The sequence below is a fragment of the Pecten maximus genome, chromosome 17 (assembly GCF_902652985.1).
Source record: "Pecten maximus chromosome 17, xPecMax1.1, whole genome shotgun sequence".
In the NCBI taxonomy this organism is placed as follows: domain Eukaryota; kingdom Metazoa; phylum Mollusca; class Bivalvia; order Pectinida; family Pectinidae; genus Pecten; species Pecten maximus.
This window is the reverse complement of record NC_047031.1, coordinates 11407175-11429061: the sequence shown is the minus strand read 5'-3', so window position 1 is coordinate 11429061 and position 21887 is coordinate 11407175. Positions and strand designations below refer to the sequence as shown.

Here is a 21887-nt window from a genome sequence, read left to right as displayed (position 1 = left end):
TTGTGACAAAGGGTCGGGGACACAGTGGTTTAGTGGTAGGACGCTGAACTTTGTGACAAAGGGTCGGGGACACAGTGGTTTAGTGGTAGGACGCTGAACTTTGTGACCAAATGGTGACAAGTTTGAGCCCTGGTATGGGTACTGTGTTGTGTCCTTGAACAAGATACTTTGCTCCATTGTATTCCAGTAAATAAGTACAGGATAAGGCAGTGTAAGAAATATTGTGTAAGCTGTAAACAATGATATGGCAGCCCCGGCTGTATGCTCCCTAGGAAGCTGATAAAGACATTGACTTGTTGCTAAAAGCCCGATAACCATTGATAATGATTTGTGAACCACTTCGAGATGTGGCTGTGAGATATATGAGGAGTCAAAATTTTTTTACATATTAATACATTTTTTGTCCATTCTGACTATATTTGACAGTGTATGTGGTGATCATGGATATCAGTACATTTTTAGGTCATCTGACCCGAAGGGTCAGGATGACCTATAGCCATCGTGCTTCGTCTGTCGTCGTCCGCCGTCCGTAAACTTTTCACATTTCAATCTTCTTCTCAAGTTCCACCAGTGGGATTCACATGAAACTTGCCAGAAATAATCCTGAGATGGTCCTGACCAAGTGTTGTTATTTTTCGGGTTGGTCCGAAATCCAAGATGGCCGCCATAGCCGCCATTTTGAAAACACATTTTAAACTTCTTCTCAAGTTCCACCACTGCTGTCAGGCTGAAACTTGCCAGAAATGATCCTGAGATGATCTCGACAAAGAGTTGTTATTTTTCGGGTCGGTCTGAAATCCAAGATGGCCGCCATAGCCGCCATCTTGAAAAACACATTTAAAACTTCTTCTCAAGTTTCACCAGTGCTATTGAGCTGAAACTTGCCTGAAATGATCCTGATATGATCCCGACCAAGTGTTGTTATTTTTTAGATCAGTCCAAAATCCAAGATGGCCGCCATAGCCGCCATCTTGAAAAACACATTTTAAACTTCTTCTCAACTTCCACCAATGCTATTGAGCTGAAACTTGCCTGAAATGATCCTGATATGATCCCGACCAAGTGTTGTTATTTTTCGGGTCGGTCCGAAATCCAAGATGGCCGCCATAGCCGCCATCTTGAAAAACACATTTTAAACTTCTTCTCAAGTTCCATCAGTGCTGTTGAGCTGAAACTTGCCTGAGATGATCCTGATATGATCCCAACCAAGTGTTGTTATTTTTCGTTATTTTTCGGGTCGGTCCGAAATCCAAGATGGCCACCATAACCACCATCTTGAAAAACACATTTTAAACTTCTTCTCCAGGTTCATTGGTGCCTTTGAGCTGGGAATGGATGAGGATGTCAAGGAAGGCGAGCCAACATAGTGGGTTTTTTTTGGCCTCGTAAAAACTTTGACATGGCAGCAATATGGCGGCCATTTTGTAACAAGATTGCGCAATCATGGTTTTCCTGAACAACACCTATTTCAAACTTCTTCTCAAATTCCACTGGTGGAATTCAGCTCTAACTTACCAGAAATGATCCTGAGATGGTCCTTACCAAGTGTAGCTATTTATCGTGTCGGCCAGAAATCCAAGATGGCTGCCATGACAGCCATCTTGAAAAACACATTTTATACTTCTTCTCCAGTTCCACTGGTGCCATTGAGCTGGAAATTGGTGAAGATGTTAAGGAAGCAGGGCCAACAAAGTGTTATTTTTTTGGCCTCGTAAAAACTTTGACATGGCAGCAATGGCGGCCATTTTGTAACATGATTGCGCAATCATGGTTTTCCTGAACAAAACCTATTTCAAACTTTTTCTCAAATTCCACCGGTGGGATTCAGCTCTAACTTACCAGAAATGATCCTGAGATGGTCCACACCAAGTGTTGTTATTTATTGGGTTGTTCAGAAATCCAAGATGGCCACCATGGCCAACAGTGCCACTATATACTTGCTACAGAGAATGCATACTACAATAATATAAGGGTTTTAATTTAGAGTCAGATGACCGTTAAGGCCCCTGGGCCTCTTGTTTGTCCATTCTGACTATATTTGACAGTGTATGTGGTGATCGTGGATATCAGTACATTTTTTGTCCATTCTGACTATATTTGACAGTGTATGTGGTGATTGTGATGTTCTGTCTGGCGGGAGCGGCAGGTCTGTATGGCTGTACACAACCACTCTGGAGCCACATTCCTTTTAATAAGAGGTAACATCTCACTTCTGATTGATCAGAAGATAACATAATATTACAGTATTTATCTGGCATTAGACCAAGCCTTGGTAATAAGACCACGTTTATTAGTCCCCTACCGCCTATAGGTTTCCTCAACATCTGTCTTTAATGTACTGACTATAGGTTTCCTCAACATCTGTCTTTAATGTACTGACTATAGGTTTCCTCAACATCTGTCTTTAATGTACCGACTATAGGTTTCCTGAACATCTGTCTTTAATGTACCGACTATAGGTTTCCTGAACATCTGTCTTTAATGTACCAACTATAGGTTTCCTCAACATCTGTCTTTAATGTACCAACTATAGGTTTCCTCAACATCTGTCTTTAATGTACCGACTATAGGTTTCCTGAACATCTGTCTTTAATGTACCGACTATAGGTTTCCTCAACATCTGTCTTTAATGTACCAACTATAGGTTTCCTGAACATCTGTCTTTAATGTACCAACTATAGGTTTCCTCAACATCTGTCTTTAATGTACCGACTATAGGTTTCCTGAACATCTGTCTTTAATATACCGACTATAGGTTTCCTGAACATCTGTCTTTAATGTACCAACTATAGGTTTCCTGAACATCTGTCTTTAATGTACCAACTATAGGTTTCCTCAACATCTGTCTTTAATGTACCGACTATAGGTTTCCTGAACATCTGTCTTTAATGTACCGACTATAGGTTTCCTGAACATCTGTCTTTAATGTACCAACTATAGGTTTCCTGAACATCTGTCTTTAATGTACCAACTATAGGTTTCCTCAACATCTGTCTTTAATGTACCGACTATAGGTTTCCTCAACATCTGTCTTTAATGTACTGACTATAGGTTTCCTCAACATCTGTCTTTAATGTACTGACTATAGGTTTCTTAAACATCTGTCTTTAATGTACTGACTATAGGTTTCCTCAACATCTGTCTTTAATGTACCAACTATAGGTTTCCTCAACATCTGTCTTTAATGTACTGACTATAGGTTTCCTCAACATCTGTCTTTAATGTACCGACTATAGGTTTCCTCAACGTCTGTCTTTAATGTACCGACTATAGGTTTCCTCAACATCTGTCTTTAATGTACTGACTATAGGTTTCCTCACATCTGTCTTTAATGTACTGACTATAGGTTTCCTCAACATCTGTCTTTAATGTACCGACTATAGGTTTCCTGAACATCTGTCTTTAATGTACCGGACTATAGGTTTGTCCTCAACATCTGTCTTTAATGTACTGACTATAGGTTTCCTCGAACCATCTGTCTTTAATGTACCGACTAATAGGTTGTCCTGAACATCTGTCCTTTAATGTACCGACTATAGGTTTTCCTCGAACATCTTTCTTTAATGTCACCGACTATAGGTTTGTCCCTGAACATCTGCTCTTTAAGTACCAAACTATAGGGTTTCTCAACATGCTAATGCAACATCGTCTTTTGTACGACTATGGGTTTTCCCTCAACATTGTCTTTAATGTACGATATGGGTTTCCTAAACATCGTTTTTATGTACTGACATGGGTTTCCTCAACATCGCTTTAAGGGAAACTATAGGTTTCCTAAACTGTCTTTAAGTCCGACTTGGTTTCCTACATCTGTTTTAAAATGTCCATATAGGTTTCCTGAAATTTTTCTTTAATGAAATATAGTTCCTCGAAAATTGTCTTATGTACGACTATAGGTTCCTCACATCTGTCTTTAATGTACGACTATAGGTTTTAACAATTCGCTTTAATGCACTGACTATGTTTCCTCAACATCGTCTTTAATGCTACAACTAAGGTTTCCTCAACATGTCCATTTAATTCAGACTCTACTTTCCTCAACATCGTTTTAATACCGACTATAGGTCCTCAACATTGTCTTAATTATCGTGGACATAGTCCTCAACATCTGTCTTTAATGTACGCACTATTAAAAGGTTCTCGAACATCTGTCTTTAATGTACCGACTATAGGTTTTCCTCAACATCTGTCTTTAATGTACTGACTATAGGTTTCCTCAACATCTGTCTTTAATGTAACCAACTATAGGTTTCCTCACATCTGTCTTTAATGTACGCGACTATAGGTTTCCTCAACATCTGTCTTTAATGTACTGACTATAGGTTTCCTCAACATCTTCTTTAATGTACCGACTATAGGTTTCCGCAACATCTGTCTTTAATGTACCGACTATAGGTTTCCTCAACATCTGTCTTTAATGTACCTGAACTATAGGTTTCCTAAACATCTGTCTTTAATGTACCGACTATAGGTTTCCTGAACATCTGCTTTAATGTACCGAACTATAGGTTTCCTACAACATCTGTCTTTAATGTACCTGACTATAGGTTTCCTCAACATCTGTCTTTAATGTACCAACTATAGGTTTCCTCAACATCTGTCTTTAATGTACCGACTATAGGTTTCTAACATCTGTCTTTAATGTACCGACTATAGGTTTCCTCAACATCTGTCTTTAATGTACCGACTATAGGTTTCCTCAACATCTGTCTTTAATGTACCGACTATAGGTTTCCTCAACATCTGTCTTTAATGTACCGACTATAGGTTTCCTCAACATCTGTCTTTAATGTACCGACTATAGGTTTCCTCAACATCTGTCTTTAATGTACCGACTATAGGTTTCCTCAACATCTGTCTTTAATGTACCGACTATAGGTTTTCCTCAACATCTGTCTTTAATGTACCGACTATAGGTTTCCTCACATCTGTCTTTAATGTACCTGACTATAGGTTTCCTCAACATCTGTCTTTAATGTACTGACTATAGGTTTCCTCAACATCTGTCTTTAATGTACCGACTATAGGTTTCCTCAACATCTGTCTTTAATGTACCTGACTATAGGTTTCCTGAAACATCTGTCTTTAATGTACCGACTATAGGTTTCCTCAACATCTGTCTTTAATGTACTGACTATAGGTTTCCTCAACATCTGTCTTTAATGTACCGACTATAGGTTTCCTCAACATCTGTCTTTAATGTACCGACTATAGGTTTCCTCAACATCTGTCTTTAATGTACTGACTATAGGTTTCCTCAACATCTGTCTTTAATGTACCGACTATAGGTTTCCTGAACATCTGTCTTTAATGTACTGACTATAGGTTTCCTCAACATCTGTCTTTAATGTACTGACTATAGGTTTCCTCAACATCTGTCTTTAATGTACCGACTATAGGTTTCCTCAACATCTGTCTTTAATGTACCGACTATAGGTTTCCTCAACATCTGTCTTTAATGTACCGACTATAGGTTTCCTCAACATCTGTCTTTAATGTACCGACTATAGGTTTCCTCAACATCTGTCTTTAATGTACTGACTATAGGTTTCCTCAACATCTGTCTTTAATGTACTGACTATAGGTTTCCTCAACATCTGTCTTTAATGTACCGAACTATAGGTTTCCTCAACATCTGTCTTTAATGTACCGACTATAGGTTTCCTGAACATCTGTCTTAATGTACTGACTATAGGTTTCCTCAACATCTGTCTTTAATGTACTGACTATAGGTTTCCTCAACATCTGTCTTTAATGTACTGACTATAGGTTTCCTCAACATCTGTCTTTAATGTACTGACTATAGGTTTCCTCAACATCTGTCTTTAATGTACTGACTATAGGTTTCCTCAACATCTGTCTTTAATGTACCGACTATAGGTTTCCTCAACATCTGTCTTTAATGTACTGACTATAGGTTTCCTCAACATCTGTCTTTAATGTACTGACTATAGGTTTCCTCAACATCTGTCTTTAATGTACTGACTATAGGTTTCCTCAACATCTGTCTTTAATGTACTGACTATAGGTTTCCTCAACATCTGTCTTTAATGTACTGACTATAGGTTTCCTGAACATCTGTCTTTAATGTACCGACTATAGGTTTCCTCAACATCTGTCTTTAATGTACCGACTATAGGTTTCCTCAACATCTGTCTTTAATGTACCGACTATAGGTTTCCTCAACATCTGTCTTTAATGTACTGACTATAGGTTTCCTCAACATCTGTCTTTAATGTACTGACTATAGGTTTCCTCAACATCTGTCTTTAATGTACCGACTATAGGTTTCCTGAACATCTGTCTTTAATGTACCGACTATAGGTTTCCTCAACATCTGTCTTTAATGTACCGACTATAGGTTTCCTCAACATCTGTCTTTAATGTACCGACTATAGGTTTCCTCAACATCTGTCTTTAATGTACTGACTATAGGTTTCCTCAACATCTGTCTTTAATGTACCAACTATAGGTTTCCTGAACATCTGTCTTTAATGTACCGACTATAGGTTTCCTGAACATCTGTCTTTAATGTACCGACTATAGGTTTCCTCAACATCTGTCTTTAATGTACTGACTATAGGTTTCCTCAACATCTGTCTTTAATGTACTGACTATAGGTTTCCTCAACATCTGTCTTTAATGTACTGACTATAGGTTTCCTCAACATCTGTCTTTAATGTACTGACTATAGGTTTCCTCAACATCTGTCTTTAATGTACTGACTATAGGTTTCCTCAACATCTGTCTTTAATGTACTGACTATAGGTTTCCTCAACATCTGTCTTTAATGTACTGACTATAGGTTTCCTCAACACTCTGTCTTTAATGTACTGACTATAGGTTTCCTCAACATCTGTCTTTAATGTACTGACTATAGGTTTCCTCAACATCTGTCTTTAATGTACTGACTATAGGTTTCCTCAACATCTGTCTTTAATGTACTGACTATAGGTTTCCTCAACATCTGTCTTTAATGTACCGACTATAGGTTTCCTCAACATCTGTCTTTAATGTACTGACTATAGGTTTCCTCAACATCTGTCTTTAATGTACTGACTATAGGTTTCCTCAACATCTGTCTTTAATGTACCGACTATAGGTTTCCTCAACATCTGTCTTTAATGTACTGACTATAGGTTTCCTCAACATCTGTCTTTAATGTACTGACTATAGTATATGTTTCCTCAACATCTGTCTTTAATGTATTGACTATAGGTTTCCTCAACATCTGTCTTTAATGTACTGACTATAGGTTTCCTCAACATCTGTCTTTAATGTACTGACTATAGGTTTCCTCAGCATCTGTCTTTAATGTACTGACTATAGGTTTCCTCAACATCTGTTTTAAATGTACTGACTATAGGTTTCCTCAACATCTGTCTTTAATGTACCGACTATAGGTTTCCTCAGCATCTGTCTTTAATGTACTGACTATAGGTTTCCTCAACATCTGTCTTTAATGTATTGACTATAGGTTTCCTCAACATCTGTTTTGAATGTACCGACTATAGGTTTCCTCAACATCTGTTTTGAATGTACTGACTATAGTTTTCCTCAACATCTGTCTTTAATGTACTGACTATAGGTTTCCTCAACATCTGTCTTTAATGTATTGACTATAGGTTTCCTCAACATCTGTCTTTAATGTACTGACTATAGGTTTTCTCAACATCTGTCTTTAATGTACCAACTATAGGTTTCCTCAACATCTGTCTTTAATGTACCGACTATAGGTTTCCTCAACATCTGTCTTTAATGTACCGACTATAGGTTTCCTGAACATCTGTCTTTAATGTACCGACTATAGGTTTCCTGAACATCTGTCTTTAATGTACCAACTATAGGTTTCCTCAACATCTGTCTTTAATGTACCGACTATAGGTTTCCTCAACATCTGTCTTTAATGTACTGACTATAGGTTTCTTAAACATCTGTCTTTAATGTACTGACTATAGGTTTCCTCAACATCTGTCTTTAATGTACCAACTATAGGTTTCCTCAACATCTGTCTTTAATGTACTGACTATAGGTTTCCTCAACATCTGTCTTTAATGTACCGACTATAGGTTTCCTCAACATCTGTCTTTAATGTACTGACTATAGGTTTCCTCAACATCTGTCTTTAATGTACTGACTATAGGTTTCCTGAACATCTGTCTTTAATGTACCGACTATAGGTTTCCTGAACATCTGTCTTTAATGTACCGACTATAGGTTTCCTGAACATCTGTCTTTAATGTACCAACTATAGGTTTCCTCAACATCTGTCTTTAATGTACCGACTATAGGTTTCCTCAACATCTGTCTTTAATGTACTGACTATAGGTTTCTTAAACATCTGTCTTTAATGTACTGACTATAGGTTTCCTCAACATCTGTCTTTAATGTACCAACTATAGGTTTCCTCAACATCTGTCTTTAATGTACTGACTATAGGTTTCCTCAACATCTGTCTTTAATGTACCGACTATAGGTTTCCTCAACATCTGTCTTTAATGTACTGACTATAGGTTTCCTCAACATCTGTCTTTAATGTACTGACTATAGGTTTCCTCAACATCTGTCTTTAATGTACCAACTATAGGTTTCCTCAACATCTGTCTTTAATGTACTGACTATAGGTTTCCTCAACATCTGTCTTTAATGTACCAACTATAGGTTTCCTGAACATCTGTCTTTAATGTACCGACTATAGGTTTCCTGAACATCTGTCTTTAATGTACTGACTATAGGTTTCCTCAACATCTGTCTTTAATGTACCAACTATAGGTTTCCTGAACATCTGTCTTTAATGTACCGACTATAGGTTTCCTCAACATCTGTCTTTAATGTACCAACTATAGGTTTCCTCAACATCTGTCTTTAATGTACCGACTATAGGTTTCCTCAACATCTGTCTTTAATGTACCAACTATAGGTTTCCTCAACATCTGTCTTTAATGTACCGACTATAGGTTTCCTCAACATCTGTCTTTAATGTACCAACTATAGGTTTCCTCAACGTCTGTCTTTAATGTACCGACTATAGGTTTCCTCAACATCTGTCTTTAATGTACTGACTATAGGTTTCCTCAACATCTGTCTTTAATGTACTGACTATAGGTTTCCTCAACATCTGTCTTTAATGTACAAACTATAGGTTTCCTCAACATCTGTCTTTAATGTACCAACTATAGGTTTCCTCAACATCTGTTTTGAATGTACTGACTATAGGTTTCCTCAACATCTGTCTTTAATGTACCAACTATAGGTTTCCTGAACATCTGTCTTTAATGTACTGACTATAGGTTTCCTGAACATCTGTCTTTAATGTACCGACTATAGGTTTCCTCAACATCTGTCTTTAATGTACCGACTATAGGTTTCCTCAACATCTGTCTTTAATGTACCGACTATAGGATTCCTCAACATCTGTCTTTAATGTACTGACTATAGGTTTCCTCAACATCTGTCTTTAATGTACTGACTATAGGTTTCCTCAACATCTGTCTTTAATGTACCGACTATAGGTTTCCTGAACATCTGTCTTTAATGTATTGACTATAGGTTTCCTCAACATCTGTCTTTAATGTACCAACTATAGGTTTCCTCAACATCTGTCTTTAATGTACCGACTATAGGTTTCCTGAACATCTGTCTTTAATGTACCGACTATAGGTTTCCTGAACATCTGTCTTTAATGTACCAACTATAGGTTTCCTGAACATCTGTCTTTAATGTACTGACTATAGGTTTCCTCAACATCTGTCTTTAATTTACTGACTATAGGTTTCCTCAACATCTGTCTTTAATGTACCAACTATAGGTTTCCTGAACATCTGTCTTATTGTACCAACTATAGGTTTCCTGAACATCTGTCTTTAATGTACTGACTATAGGTTTCCTGAACATCTGTCTTTAATGTACTGACTATAGGTTTCCTCAACATCTGTCTTTAATGTACTGACTATAGGTTTCCTCAACATCTGTCTTTAATGTACTGACTATAGGTTTCCTCAACATCTGTCTTTAATGTACCAACTATAGGTTTCCTCAACACCTGTCTTTAATGTACTGACTATAGGTTTCCTCAACATCTGTCTTTAATGTACTGACTATAGTATATGTTTCCTCAACATCTGTCTTTAATGTATTGACTATAGGTTTCCTCAACATCTGTCTTTAATGTACTGACTATAGGTTTCCTCAACATCTGTCTTTAATGTACTGACTATAGGTTTCCTGAACATCTGTCTTTAATGTACCAACTATAGGTTTCCTGAACATCTGTCTTTAATGTACCGACTATAGGTTTCCTCAGCATCTGTCTTTAATGTACTGACTATAAGTTTCCTTAACATCTGTTTTGAATGTACTGACTATAGGTTTCCTCAACATCTGTCTTTAATGTACCGACTATAGGTTTCCTGAACATCTGTCTTTAATGTACTGACTATAGGTTTCCTCAACATCTGTCTTTAATGTACCGACTATAGGTTTCCTCAACATCTGTCTTTAATGTACCGACTATAGGTTTCCTCAACATCTGTCTTTAATGTACCGACTATATGTTTCCTCAACATCTGTCTTTAATGTACTGACTATAGGTTTCCTCAACATCTGTCTTTAATGTACTGACTATAGGTTTCCTCAACATCTGTCTTTAATGTACCGACTATAGGTTTCCTGAACATCTGTCTTTAATGTACCGACTATAGGTTTCCTCAACATCTGTCTTTAATGTACCGACTATAGGTTTCCTCAACATCTGTCTTTAATGTACCGACTATAGGTTTCCTGAACATCTGTCTTTAATGTATTGACTATAGGTTTCCTCAACATCTGTCTTTAATGTACCAACTATAGGTTTCCTGAACATCTGTCTTTAATGTACCGACTATAGGTTTCCTGAACATCTGTCTTTAATGTACCGACTATAGGTTTCCTCAACATCTGTCTTTAATTTACTGACTATAGGTTTGCTCAACATCTGTCTTTTATGTACTGACTATAGGTTTCCTCAACATCTGTCTTTAATGTACTGACTATAGGTTTCCTCAATATCTGTCTTTAATGTACTGACTATAGGTTTCCTCAACACCTGTCTTTAATGTATTGACTATAGGTTTCCTCAACATCTGTCTTTAATGTACTGACTATAGGTTTCCTCAACATCTGTCTTTAATGTACTGACTATAGGTTTCCTCAACACCTGTCTTTAATGTACTGACTATAGGTTTCCTCAACATCTGTCTTTAATGTACTGACTATAGGTTTCCTCAATATCTGTCTTTAATGTACTGACTATAGGTTTCCTCAACATCTGTCTTTAATGTACTGACTATAGGTTTCCTCAACATCTGTCTTTAATGTACCGACTATAGGTTTCCTCAACATCTGTCTTTAATGTACTGACTATAGGTTTCACCTGTCTTTAATGTACTGACTATAGGTTTCCTCAACATCTGTCTTTAATGTACCAACTATAGGTTTCCTCAACACCTGTCTTTAATGTACTGACTATAGGTTTCCTCAACATTTGTCTTTAATGTACTGACTATAGTATATGTTTCCTCAACATCTGTCTTTAATGTATTGACTATAGGTTTCCTCAACATCTGTCTTTAATGTACTGACTATAGGTTTCCTCAACATCTGTCTTTAATGTACTGACTATAGGTTTCCTCAGCATCTGTCTTTAATGTACTGACTATAGGTTTCCTCAACATCTGTTTGAAATGTACTGACTATAGGTTTCCTCAACATCTGTCTTTAATGTACCGACTATAGGTTTCCTCAGCATCTGTCTTTAATGTACTGACTATAGGTTTCCTCAACATCTGTCTTTAATGTATTGACTATAGGTTTCCTCAACATCTGTTTTGAATGTACCGACTATAGGTTTCCTCAACATCTGTTTTGAATGTACTGACTATAGTTTTCCTCAACATCTGTCTTTAATGTACTGACTATAGGTTTCCTCAACATCTGTCTTTAATGTATTGACTATAGGTTTCCTCAACATCTGTCTTTAATGTACTGACTATAGGTTTTCTCAACATCTGTCTTTAATGTACCAACTATAGGTTTCCTCAACATCTGTCTTTAATGTACCGACTATAGGTTTCCTCAACATCTGTCTTTAATGTACCGACTATAGGTTTCCTCAACATCTGTCTTTAATGTACCGACTATAGGATTCCTCAACATCTGTCTTTAATGTACTGACTATAGGTTTCCTCAACATCTGTCTTTAATGTACTGACTATAGGTTTCCTCAACATCTGTCTTTAATGTACCGACTATAGGTTTCCTGAACATCTGTCTTTAATGTATTGACTATAGGTTTCCTCAACATCTGTCTTTAATGTACCAACTATAGGTTTCCTCAACATCTGTCTTTAATGTACCGACTATAGGTTTCCTCAACATCTGTCTTTAATGTACCGACTATAGGTTTCCTCAACATCTGTCTTTAATGTACCAACTATAGGTTTCCTGAACATCTGTCTTTAATGTACTGACTATAGGTTTCCTCAACATCTGTCTTTAATTTACTGACTATAGGTTTCCTCAACATCTGTCTTTAATGTACCAACTATAGGTTTCCTGAACATCTGTCTTATTGTACCAACTATAGGTTTCCTGAACATCTGTCTTTAATGTACTGACTAAAGGTTTCCTGAACATCTGTCTTTAATGTACTGACTATAGGTTTCCTCAACATCTGTCTTTAATGTACTGACTATAGGTTTCCTCAACATCTGTCTTTAATGTACCAACTATAGGTTTCCTCAACACCTGTCTTTAATGTACTGACTATAGGTTTCCTCAACATCTGTCTTTAATGTACTGACTATAGTATATGTTTCCTCAACATCTGTCTTTAATGTATTGACTATAGGTTTCCTCAACATCTGTCTTTAATGTACTGACTATAGGTTTCCTCAACATCTGTCTTTAATGTACTGACTATAGGTTTCCTCAACATCTGTCTTTAATGTACTGACTATAGGTTTCCTCAACATCTGTCTTTAATGTACTGACTATAGGTTTCCTCAACATCTGCCTTTAATGTACTGACTATAGGTTTCCTCAACATCTGTCTTAAGTGTATACACATGTACGTTTATAATGCCAAAGTTCGTTGAGTTTCAGTGTTTTTTGGTCCAGGTTAAGTCACTCTTACAATTCTTAGCAGTAGGGACATGTATTGTAAAGCAATACACAGCATGCTTGTTTCAGTTCGGAAATAACCCTAGATTTACACTCGCTGAAATAACCCTAGATTTACACTCGCTGAAGTACCCTTAAATTTACACTTGCTAAAATAACCTGCTATGCTGTATTTGATTGTGTTTGTGTCTTTTTGTGTGACCGTGCGAGGGGCAAACCTTTCCACTCAACTCCACCAAACTTTCTGTGTACATTAGGTTAGTGCCCTAGTTGTGGCTTTTCATGTGAAACAAACATAGAATCTACATCAAGATATAAACTTACTACATTGTATAAGGTTGATATATATATGTGTCATATTTGGGTTATTTTTTATATCAACAGCCATGGTAAGTTTTTATACATTCTGCTCATAATCCATGCATAAATTATATGATTTAAATCATTTAATAAAAAGTTAAATGTTTTTTTAAAATTTCAATATACATATACCCCATAATGAATTGAAAAAGGATATTTTAATACTTCAGACTTCCGCCTAACAAAGTGCCGTGTTTTTCTGATCGTCCTCAACTGAAGAACCTTGTGTTGGCTGTGTTGTGTATTGGAGTGTCTACATTTTGGGGGATACAGCGACATGAAAGGTATTCATTTTCATTGGTTGTTAAAACAGGGATCTGAAAGTGAGCTGGTGTTGTGCTTGTGTCCCTTTGTCTTAGAGTTGTTTAATACAGGCACTCTGATTGGTCGACAATTATAGTTAGTATTGTTTACAGAGCTCTCAACCAATCAGATTGCCTGCTCTTCTATTCCACAGTCAATGCATCGTCTTTGGTGCATTTTCCCATCGTTAAATAATTATCACATGACCAAAAGAATAACATTTGCCAATACAATATTTGTATTTAAAAATTCTGAAACAAGTACGTTACTGGAGTATGTGTGCATTTGATATTTTAGTCTGATTAAGCAGAAATCGTTATTCAAAGCTCACCCACCATTCATACTTTTCAAGTGTTAAACCTTGTTTATATACTGTACTTTGGGATATTTTAGCGTTACCAAAATTTGGCATTTTTTGCTCAAAATAGGGTGGTTAAATATTGGTAAGGACTGAATTGAATTTTGGCAGAAAGAAAGAAGAAAGGGGAAGAGGAACAGACTTTGCAATAATGATGATGCTGCCCCCAAGGGGCCAGAGGGGCGTGACCAAATGGGGGAAATAGAAGTAATTCCTTTAAATCACTTCTAGTCATAAAGTTATGAATGGATTTGAACCCAATTCAGTCAAAAGCATCCTTAGGGAAAGGGGAACAGATTTTGCATAAATGGTGACTCTGCATGACCCCCAAGGGGCCAAAAGTATGGGGCGCAATAGGGGAAATTGAGGTAAATTCTTGAAATTCCTACTAGTCCTAAATGACTAAATGGATTTCGAAGCAATATTCAGGGCAAAGTAGGTCTAATCGGGTGTTGTATAAATGGAGGATATGGGTCCCTTGGGCTGGAGAGAAGGGGGCCTATTAAGGGAAAATTTTGCAAAATAATAATGATAATACAAAAAAAAAACATAGTTGGAAGATGCAGCAAAAAAAGGCGGAAAAATAATAGTTAATAATTAATTAACTTAAAATATTTTTGCGATGATTACTGAAATATCCAGGTGAGCATTGCAGGCCCTCTGGGCCTTTTGTTTTTGACACAAACGTAAGTTTGAGTCTATGTCAGCGCTTTTGAGGTGTAGCTGACAAAATCTACGATGCCCTCTGGCGGATACTGCCTTGGCCAATCTAACCGTTGCTTTACAGTAACTCCGTAATGCTATGCAGTAAATATTTGTAAATATCGTAAATATTCACGATAAAAAATGACATAGTAAAGTTCAGCTATAAAAAAATTACCTTTTGTTTTGTTGACACAAACGTAGACACAAACGTAAGTTTGAGTCTATGTCAGCGCTTTTGAGGGCTCTGGCGGGTACTGCTGTTGGCCAATCTAAACGTTGCTTTACAGTAACTCCGTAATGTTATGCAGTAAATATTTGTTTAACTTCACGATAAAAAATGACATACAGTGAAGTTCAGCTATTAAAAAAAATCACCTTTTGTTTTGTTGTATTTTAAAAGCTGACAGGACAATGTGGTTTTTTTTGGCATTTTCGTTCGCTCTGACACAACTTCCACTGCCACTTCACAATCATATTCTATCGCAAAAAAAAAATAGTCCCGTGACTTACGGAGTCAAATGCAACACTGCAGTTTCGTTAGATATATGACAAAACAACAGAACCTCACAAATAGATAGTTTTCAAAGTATTTAATTTAAGTATGTTCTGTCGATGATACGTAAGAATATTTTTCCGCGTTGAACGCATTAGATTTCACGCGGAATGATACAATCGACTTTTCGCTGGCGCCATATTGCTGCTTACCTGTGACCCGGAAGAAAAATCTACTAACATCACGCTGAATTTCATCATCGACATCTATGTGTTTTTTTTCTTTGGTGGCATGTTACTGAATGGGTTATAATATTGATAAAGTTTCGTCGGAATATCGTTGTTATTTTGTACATTGAAAAATCACTCATCCAGCATCCGATTTTGTCCGCCATCTTTCAGTAATGTAAACAATAATAAAAGAAAGAGTAGGTGATCAAACCCAACTTTGAATGTCATTTTCTCACTGAAATATTAACTTGCATGTGATTGATGTAGTCTGAAGATGGTTAGATTATATAGATGTTTTTTTACGAAAGAAAAAAAGTTGTCTATTCATCATGACAATATCACAACAACGGCAGTCGAGTACCATACGCATGTTTGCAAATAAAAGTTAAATAAATTCTCACTGAATAGGGTTTCGAAATGTCAAATGGACTTGTGAATATTAATATTGACTTCGGATCTATTGATTATATCCTACGTAATGCACATGAAGTTTTTCGTTTACAGAACGCGTACCGCATTAACGTGGCTGTCTGCATGCAGATGTAGACGTCACTGAAAATTTCATCTCTAATTATAGCGACTGATTCTTTTTTTCTAATATTCGTGATGGTTTAAAAAAAATAGAAAATGATCTATCATTATCATTTGAAATATTACATAACAGTCGAAGCATATTATAAAAAAGAAAGGGGTCTACGATGTACATCTACATAGACCTTTATTATGTTTGGTGGAGTTTTGAACGCTTCAGGGACGGTTAAAGGGCAGTAACTCTTTAGAAAACACCATTTTTCATGGAAATGTACTGATTGCTAAATTTAACCAGAGATATTTAAAGGCAGTGGAAATGTTATATTCCTACATCTGCGGTTTTTTCTGTCTTAAATCATTTCAGCTTCTGAATTAAATTAACCTTTAAACTAATGCACAGTAAAGTATTGATAAATCAATGCAAATAATTTATTATCACTTAGATTTATTATTATTATTTAATCTTTTTTTCTTTACAACACTAGTACATATTATTTGAGAAGAACAGCAAAAATTACTAAGTTCATTATTCTTCTAAACAACAAAAATTTGTAAAACTTTTTTGTGTTGTGCATATATCCTATTGTGAAATAACTTGGCATGACTAAAGATAATAGTATTGTCTTGATGACTGTTACATACTATATCATAGGTTGAGTTAAATAATTATTTTCTTCTTGTCAATTATGGTAAATGGTGAAAACACATTTTTTTCATTTAAATTGTTAAGTCGGTTTAATGTTCAAATTCAGATTAATTTAATTAAAGCAACTATTAATAATGTATATATATGTGTTAACTTTTCTGACAAAGTCTTCAAGTAACCTGATTATATTTGACAGAGAATCAAAATAAGTAATTTTGTTGTTAAGAATAGTGGGCTTAGCCATTTACAACTGTTTAGATTCTACTTAATAAGGTTTGATTTTTAACATTTTGGCAAATTTATCTTATCAATATCCAATTTAGTTTTAAAGATAAGCAGTACTTCCATTTTTATGAAAATAAAAATTACTTCAGTGTTCTAATAATTTAAACACATGAACAATTGAAAGAAGTACATTTGTATGAAAAGCATTCATAATGGACTTTGAAGAATGCTACTACATGTACAGTTCATCCAGTTTGGGCATTCGAACTACATTTTCATTTGACAGATGCTGCAGATTAAAAAAAAACCCTCTGATTTTGAAATCAATGATATCAATACATATAGCTACATTCACATCTCACTAACATTAATTAACATGATATATATACCATACATACATATATATATGTATCATGCAGTTACAGTTATGTATATGGTACATATACTATTGCGGAGAATATTTGATGCAATGTACATAAGTGAAAAACAAAATTCCACTTCAAATTGATTTGAACTGTACATGTGAATGAATGTGTTTTTGTTGTATAGATGATTTGTAGCTACACAGTATGGAGTGTAAACATATAACGTAGAGTGCTATATGAAAATCATGTTCACTCTTAAGAAACTGTCTCAAGTCTGAGCCGATATGAGCATGTAATTCTAAGTTTTGAATATAGTGCTTAGTTTAATGTGCCCGTCGTGATGGTATACCCTGCCCTGTCTACATCCGCATTCTACGCTTCCAGAGTATGTTTATCAGACCCAGGTGTTTTTAACCCACCATCATCAGATGGTGGGCTATTCAAATCGCCCTGCGTCAGTGGTCCGTCCGTCCCTCCATCCGTAAACAATTCTTGTTATCGCTATTTCTCAAAGTACTGAAGGGATCTTCTAAAATTTCATAGGTTTCTCTTGGTTTCTAGTTATGCATATTGCATTTTGAGACCAATCGGAAAACAATATGGCCGACAGGCAGCCATCTTAGGTTTTGACAATTGAAGTTTGTTATTGCTATTTCTCAGAAAGCACTGAATTGATCTTTCTCAAATTTCATATGTAGGTTCCTCTTGGTGCTAACATTAGTTATGCATATTGCATTTTGAGACCAATCGGAAAACAATAAGGCCGATAGGCAGCCATCTTTGATTTTGTCAATTGAAGTTTGTTATCACTATTTCTCAGAAAGTGTTGACGGGATCTTTTTCAAATTTCATAAGTAGGTTCCCCTCGGTGCCTAGTTATGCATATTGCGTTTTGAGACTAATCGGAAAACAACATGGCCGACAGGCAGCCATCTTGGATTTGGACAATTGAAGTTTGTTATCGCAATTTCTCAAAAAGTGCTGAAGGGATCTTTCTAAAATTTGATATGTAGGTTTCCCTTGGTGGGTGGTTATGCATAATGCATTTTGAGACCAATCGGAAAACAATATGGCCGACAGGCAGCCATCTTAGGTTTTGACAATTGAAGTTTGTTATTGCTATTTCTCAGAAAGCACTGAATTGATCTTTCTCAAATTTCATATGTAGGTTCCTCTTGGTGCTTACATTAATTATGCATATTGCATTTTGAGACCAATCGGAAAACAATATGGCCGACAGGCAGCCATCTTGGATTTGGACAATTGAAGTTTGTTATCACTATTTCTCAGAAAGTGCTGAAGGGATCTTTCTCAAATTTTATATGTAGGTTCCCCTCGGGCCTAGTTATGGATATTGCATTTTGAGACTAATCGGAAAACAACATGGCCGACAGGCAGCCATATTGTATTTTGACAATTGAAGTTTGTTATCGCTATTTTACAGAAGGCACTGAAGGGATAGAACAATCTGCCACAAAATATCATTCAAAACCTTGACATAACATCATTCAAACCAGGACTCGCACACACGATAAAATCCTAAAACAATCACACAAATGTTTTTAACCTGAGCTCTCTCTTATCTAAAAGCTGGTAGCTAGATGGGGCGCTACATCAAATGTATAAATATTTTTTCAAATGCTAATGATAATGATAATTTGTGAAGCGCTTATAGGCATGGGATCCTCAAAAGTTTGAAAAGAAAGGCCTCATTAATTTTACAGGTAATCTAGGACCTTCATATTACATCTACAATTACGTATACATTAACCCATTGAAGATGTCAAATAAGATTACCCGAGTACCTATTCTGAAAATTAGCTGCCAAGACGCACTTGCAATCAAAAGTAGATATGAATTTCTTTTCTTGCCAATATTTTGTCCTAGTCCTAATCAGGTATTGGTGATGTTCCATACAAAGTTGACCATGTCCCCACTAAACAAAAGCAGTTAAAATAATTTGTTTTCGTTTGTGTCTTCAGTACTTTCAGTACTTTGATTTATAAATACTAACCATGATGATACAGATGCTTGTTGCAGTACAGCAAGGGAATCACCAGCTGCTATAAACTGCGATCAGCTTTTCCAATTGTCTGTTCATCCATAGACCAACTTTGTCCCTCAGTGCATTCTCTCGGTTTTCATCAGATCTTTTCAAAAATTTGTGGAAATGACGACAATTTGGAGATATGTCCCCTGAAAGGATTTTACATTTTGCCCCCTTTTTAGCTCGTCTCTTCGAAGAAAAGGGAGACCTTATGTTGTCACTCCGGCGTCGGCGTTGGTTTTTCAAATGTTAAGTTTTTGGTAATTTATGGTAATATGGTCCCTGTGGGGGTTAAACTATCCCCTGCTGGAGTTAAACTAAAAGATTTTTTGCTCAAGTGAGATCGTATGTGTACGAAACGTGTGTCTCACGATCGACTTAGATAAATCCACGTAATAAATACACAATTGCAAGGAATTAAACATCAGAATTACTTTTTATTTCTTTGATTATTTGTTAGCTATATCTTACTTAATGCTATATATTATATCCTGCTGTCGAAGGAAACGATCACAAATCTCAAATCACATTCATGCAATTCTGACTGGCGAAGGCTTGTACTTGCATATAGTGTGCTGTGGTTTTTAGCTCACCTGGACCGAAGGTCCGGTGAGCTTATGCCATGGCGCGGCGTCCGTCGTCCGTCCGTCCGTCCGTCCGTCGTCCGTCGTCCGTCCGTCCGTCCGTCCGTCCGTCAACATTTGCTTCAAATCGCTACTAGTCAAAAAGTTCTTATTGGATTTTGACCAAATTTGGCCAGAAACATCCTTGGGGGAAGGGGAACAGATTTTGCATAAATGGTGACTCTGACCCTAACGGGGCCAAAGGGGCGGGGCCCAATATGGGAAATAGAGGTAATTCCTCTAAATCGCTACTAGTCATAAAGTTATGAATGGATTTGAACCCAATTTGGTCAGAAACATCCTTGGGGGAAGGGGAATAGATTTTGCATAAATGGTGGCTCTGACCCCGGAGGGGCCAAATGGGTGGGGCCCAATAAGGGAAATAGAGGTAATTCCTTTAAATTGCTACTAGTCATAAAGTTATGAATGGATTTGAACCCAATTTGATCAGAAACATCGTTGGGGGAAGGGGAACAGATTTTGCATAAACGGTGACTCTGACCCTAAAGGGGCCAAAAGGGCGGGGCCCAGTGGGGGAAGTAGAGGTAATTCCTTTGAATCTCTACTTGTCATAAAGTTATGAATGGATTTGAACCCAATTTGGTCAGAAACATCCTTGGGGGAAGGGGAACAGATTTTGCATAAACGGTGACTCTGACCCCCGAGGGGCCAAAGGGACGGGGCCCAATAGGTGAAATAGAGGCAATTCCTTTAAATCGCTACTAGTTATTAAGATTTGAATGGATTTGAACGCAATATGGTCCGAAACATCCTTGGGGGAAGGGGAACAGATTGTGCATAAATGGTGACTGATCCTAAAGGGGCCAAAAGGGCGGGGCCCAGTGGGGGAAATAGAGGTAATTAATTTGAATCGCTACTAGTCATAAAGTTATGTATGGATTTGAACCCAATTTGGTCAGAAACAGGGGAACAGATTTTGCATAAATGGTGACTCTGACCCCCGAAGGGCCAAAGGGGCTGGGCCAAATAAGGGAAATAGAGGTTATTCCTTTAAATCGCTACTAGCTATATATAGTCATAAAGTGATGAATGCATGTTCTATAAACAATTCTTGAGGTCTTTCAGACCTTAGAGAATCTGGACTTCATTAATCTTTAAAGCAGTTCGGATTCCCACACTATAACCATATATAGCATTGTTAGAGTTTTACAAATAAAACAAATTGAATATGAACATTATTTCGACATTTGGTCTAATCCAACCAGGTGAGCGATACAGGCCCCATGGGCCTCTTGTTTTCACTTGTCAGTTTTTGTTGTTACGGTAATTTTTTTGGAACGACCAGTACCATGTGGAGATGTTCATTTTATGTGAAATTAAAGACAGCCTTTCCTGTTAAACTGTTATTGTCAACTGCCTCATTGAGATTGTAGGGGTATTCGGCCTGGCAACAGTTCTAGTTTGTGACTGCTTGGAAGATGTGGTGTTTTATGATGTAACTTGAGCTTGTTTAATAGGAAGACAGGCCTGGAGTTGATTTACCATACATGCTATATGTCCCTTTCTGTTTTGAAATGTCAAATATTTGAAATATATAATTCATGTTTTTTTTACAGTTATGCATGGGTGATTCAAGATTTTCTTGGAGTGACGTTTTGTATCAATATTCTAAGAATTATCCAGATGCAAAATGTCCCTTCTGTTTTGAAATGTCAAATATTTGAAATATATAATTCATGTTTTTTTTACAGTTATGCATGGGTGATTCAAGATTTTCTTGGAGTGACGTTTTGTATCAATATTCTAAAAATTTTCCCGAGCCAATCTAAAGGACAAAAAAGTTTTTTTTTTTTTTGGAAAAAAGGGATTAACTTTTGTTTTT

At 36.6% G+C, this 21887-nt stretch overlaps 1 protein-coding gene across 1 annotated transcript in view; it reads left to right on the top strand.

The window, feature by feature from the left end:
• LOC117315393 (signal peptide peptidase-like 2B) overlaps positions 1-21887 on the top strand; it is a gene marked incomplete in the record, with an annotated part of 83811 nt that overhangs the window by 8787 nt on the left and 53137 nt on the right. The window contains 3 exon segments of the mRNA XM_033869556.1: positions 2105-2198; positions 13689-13802; positions 21622-21692. Coding sequence (XP_033725447.1) covers positions 2105-2198; positions 13689-13802; positions 21622-21692 — 279 coding nt within the window.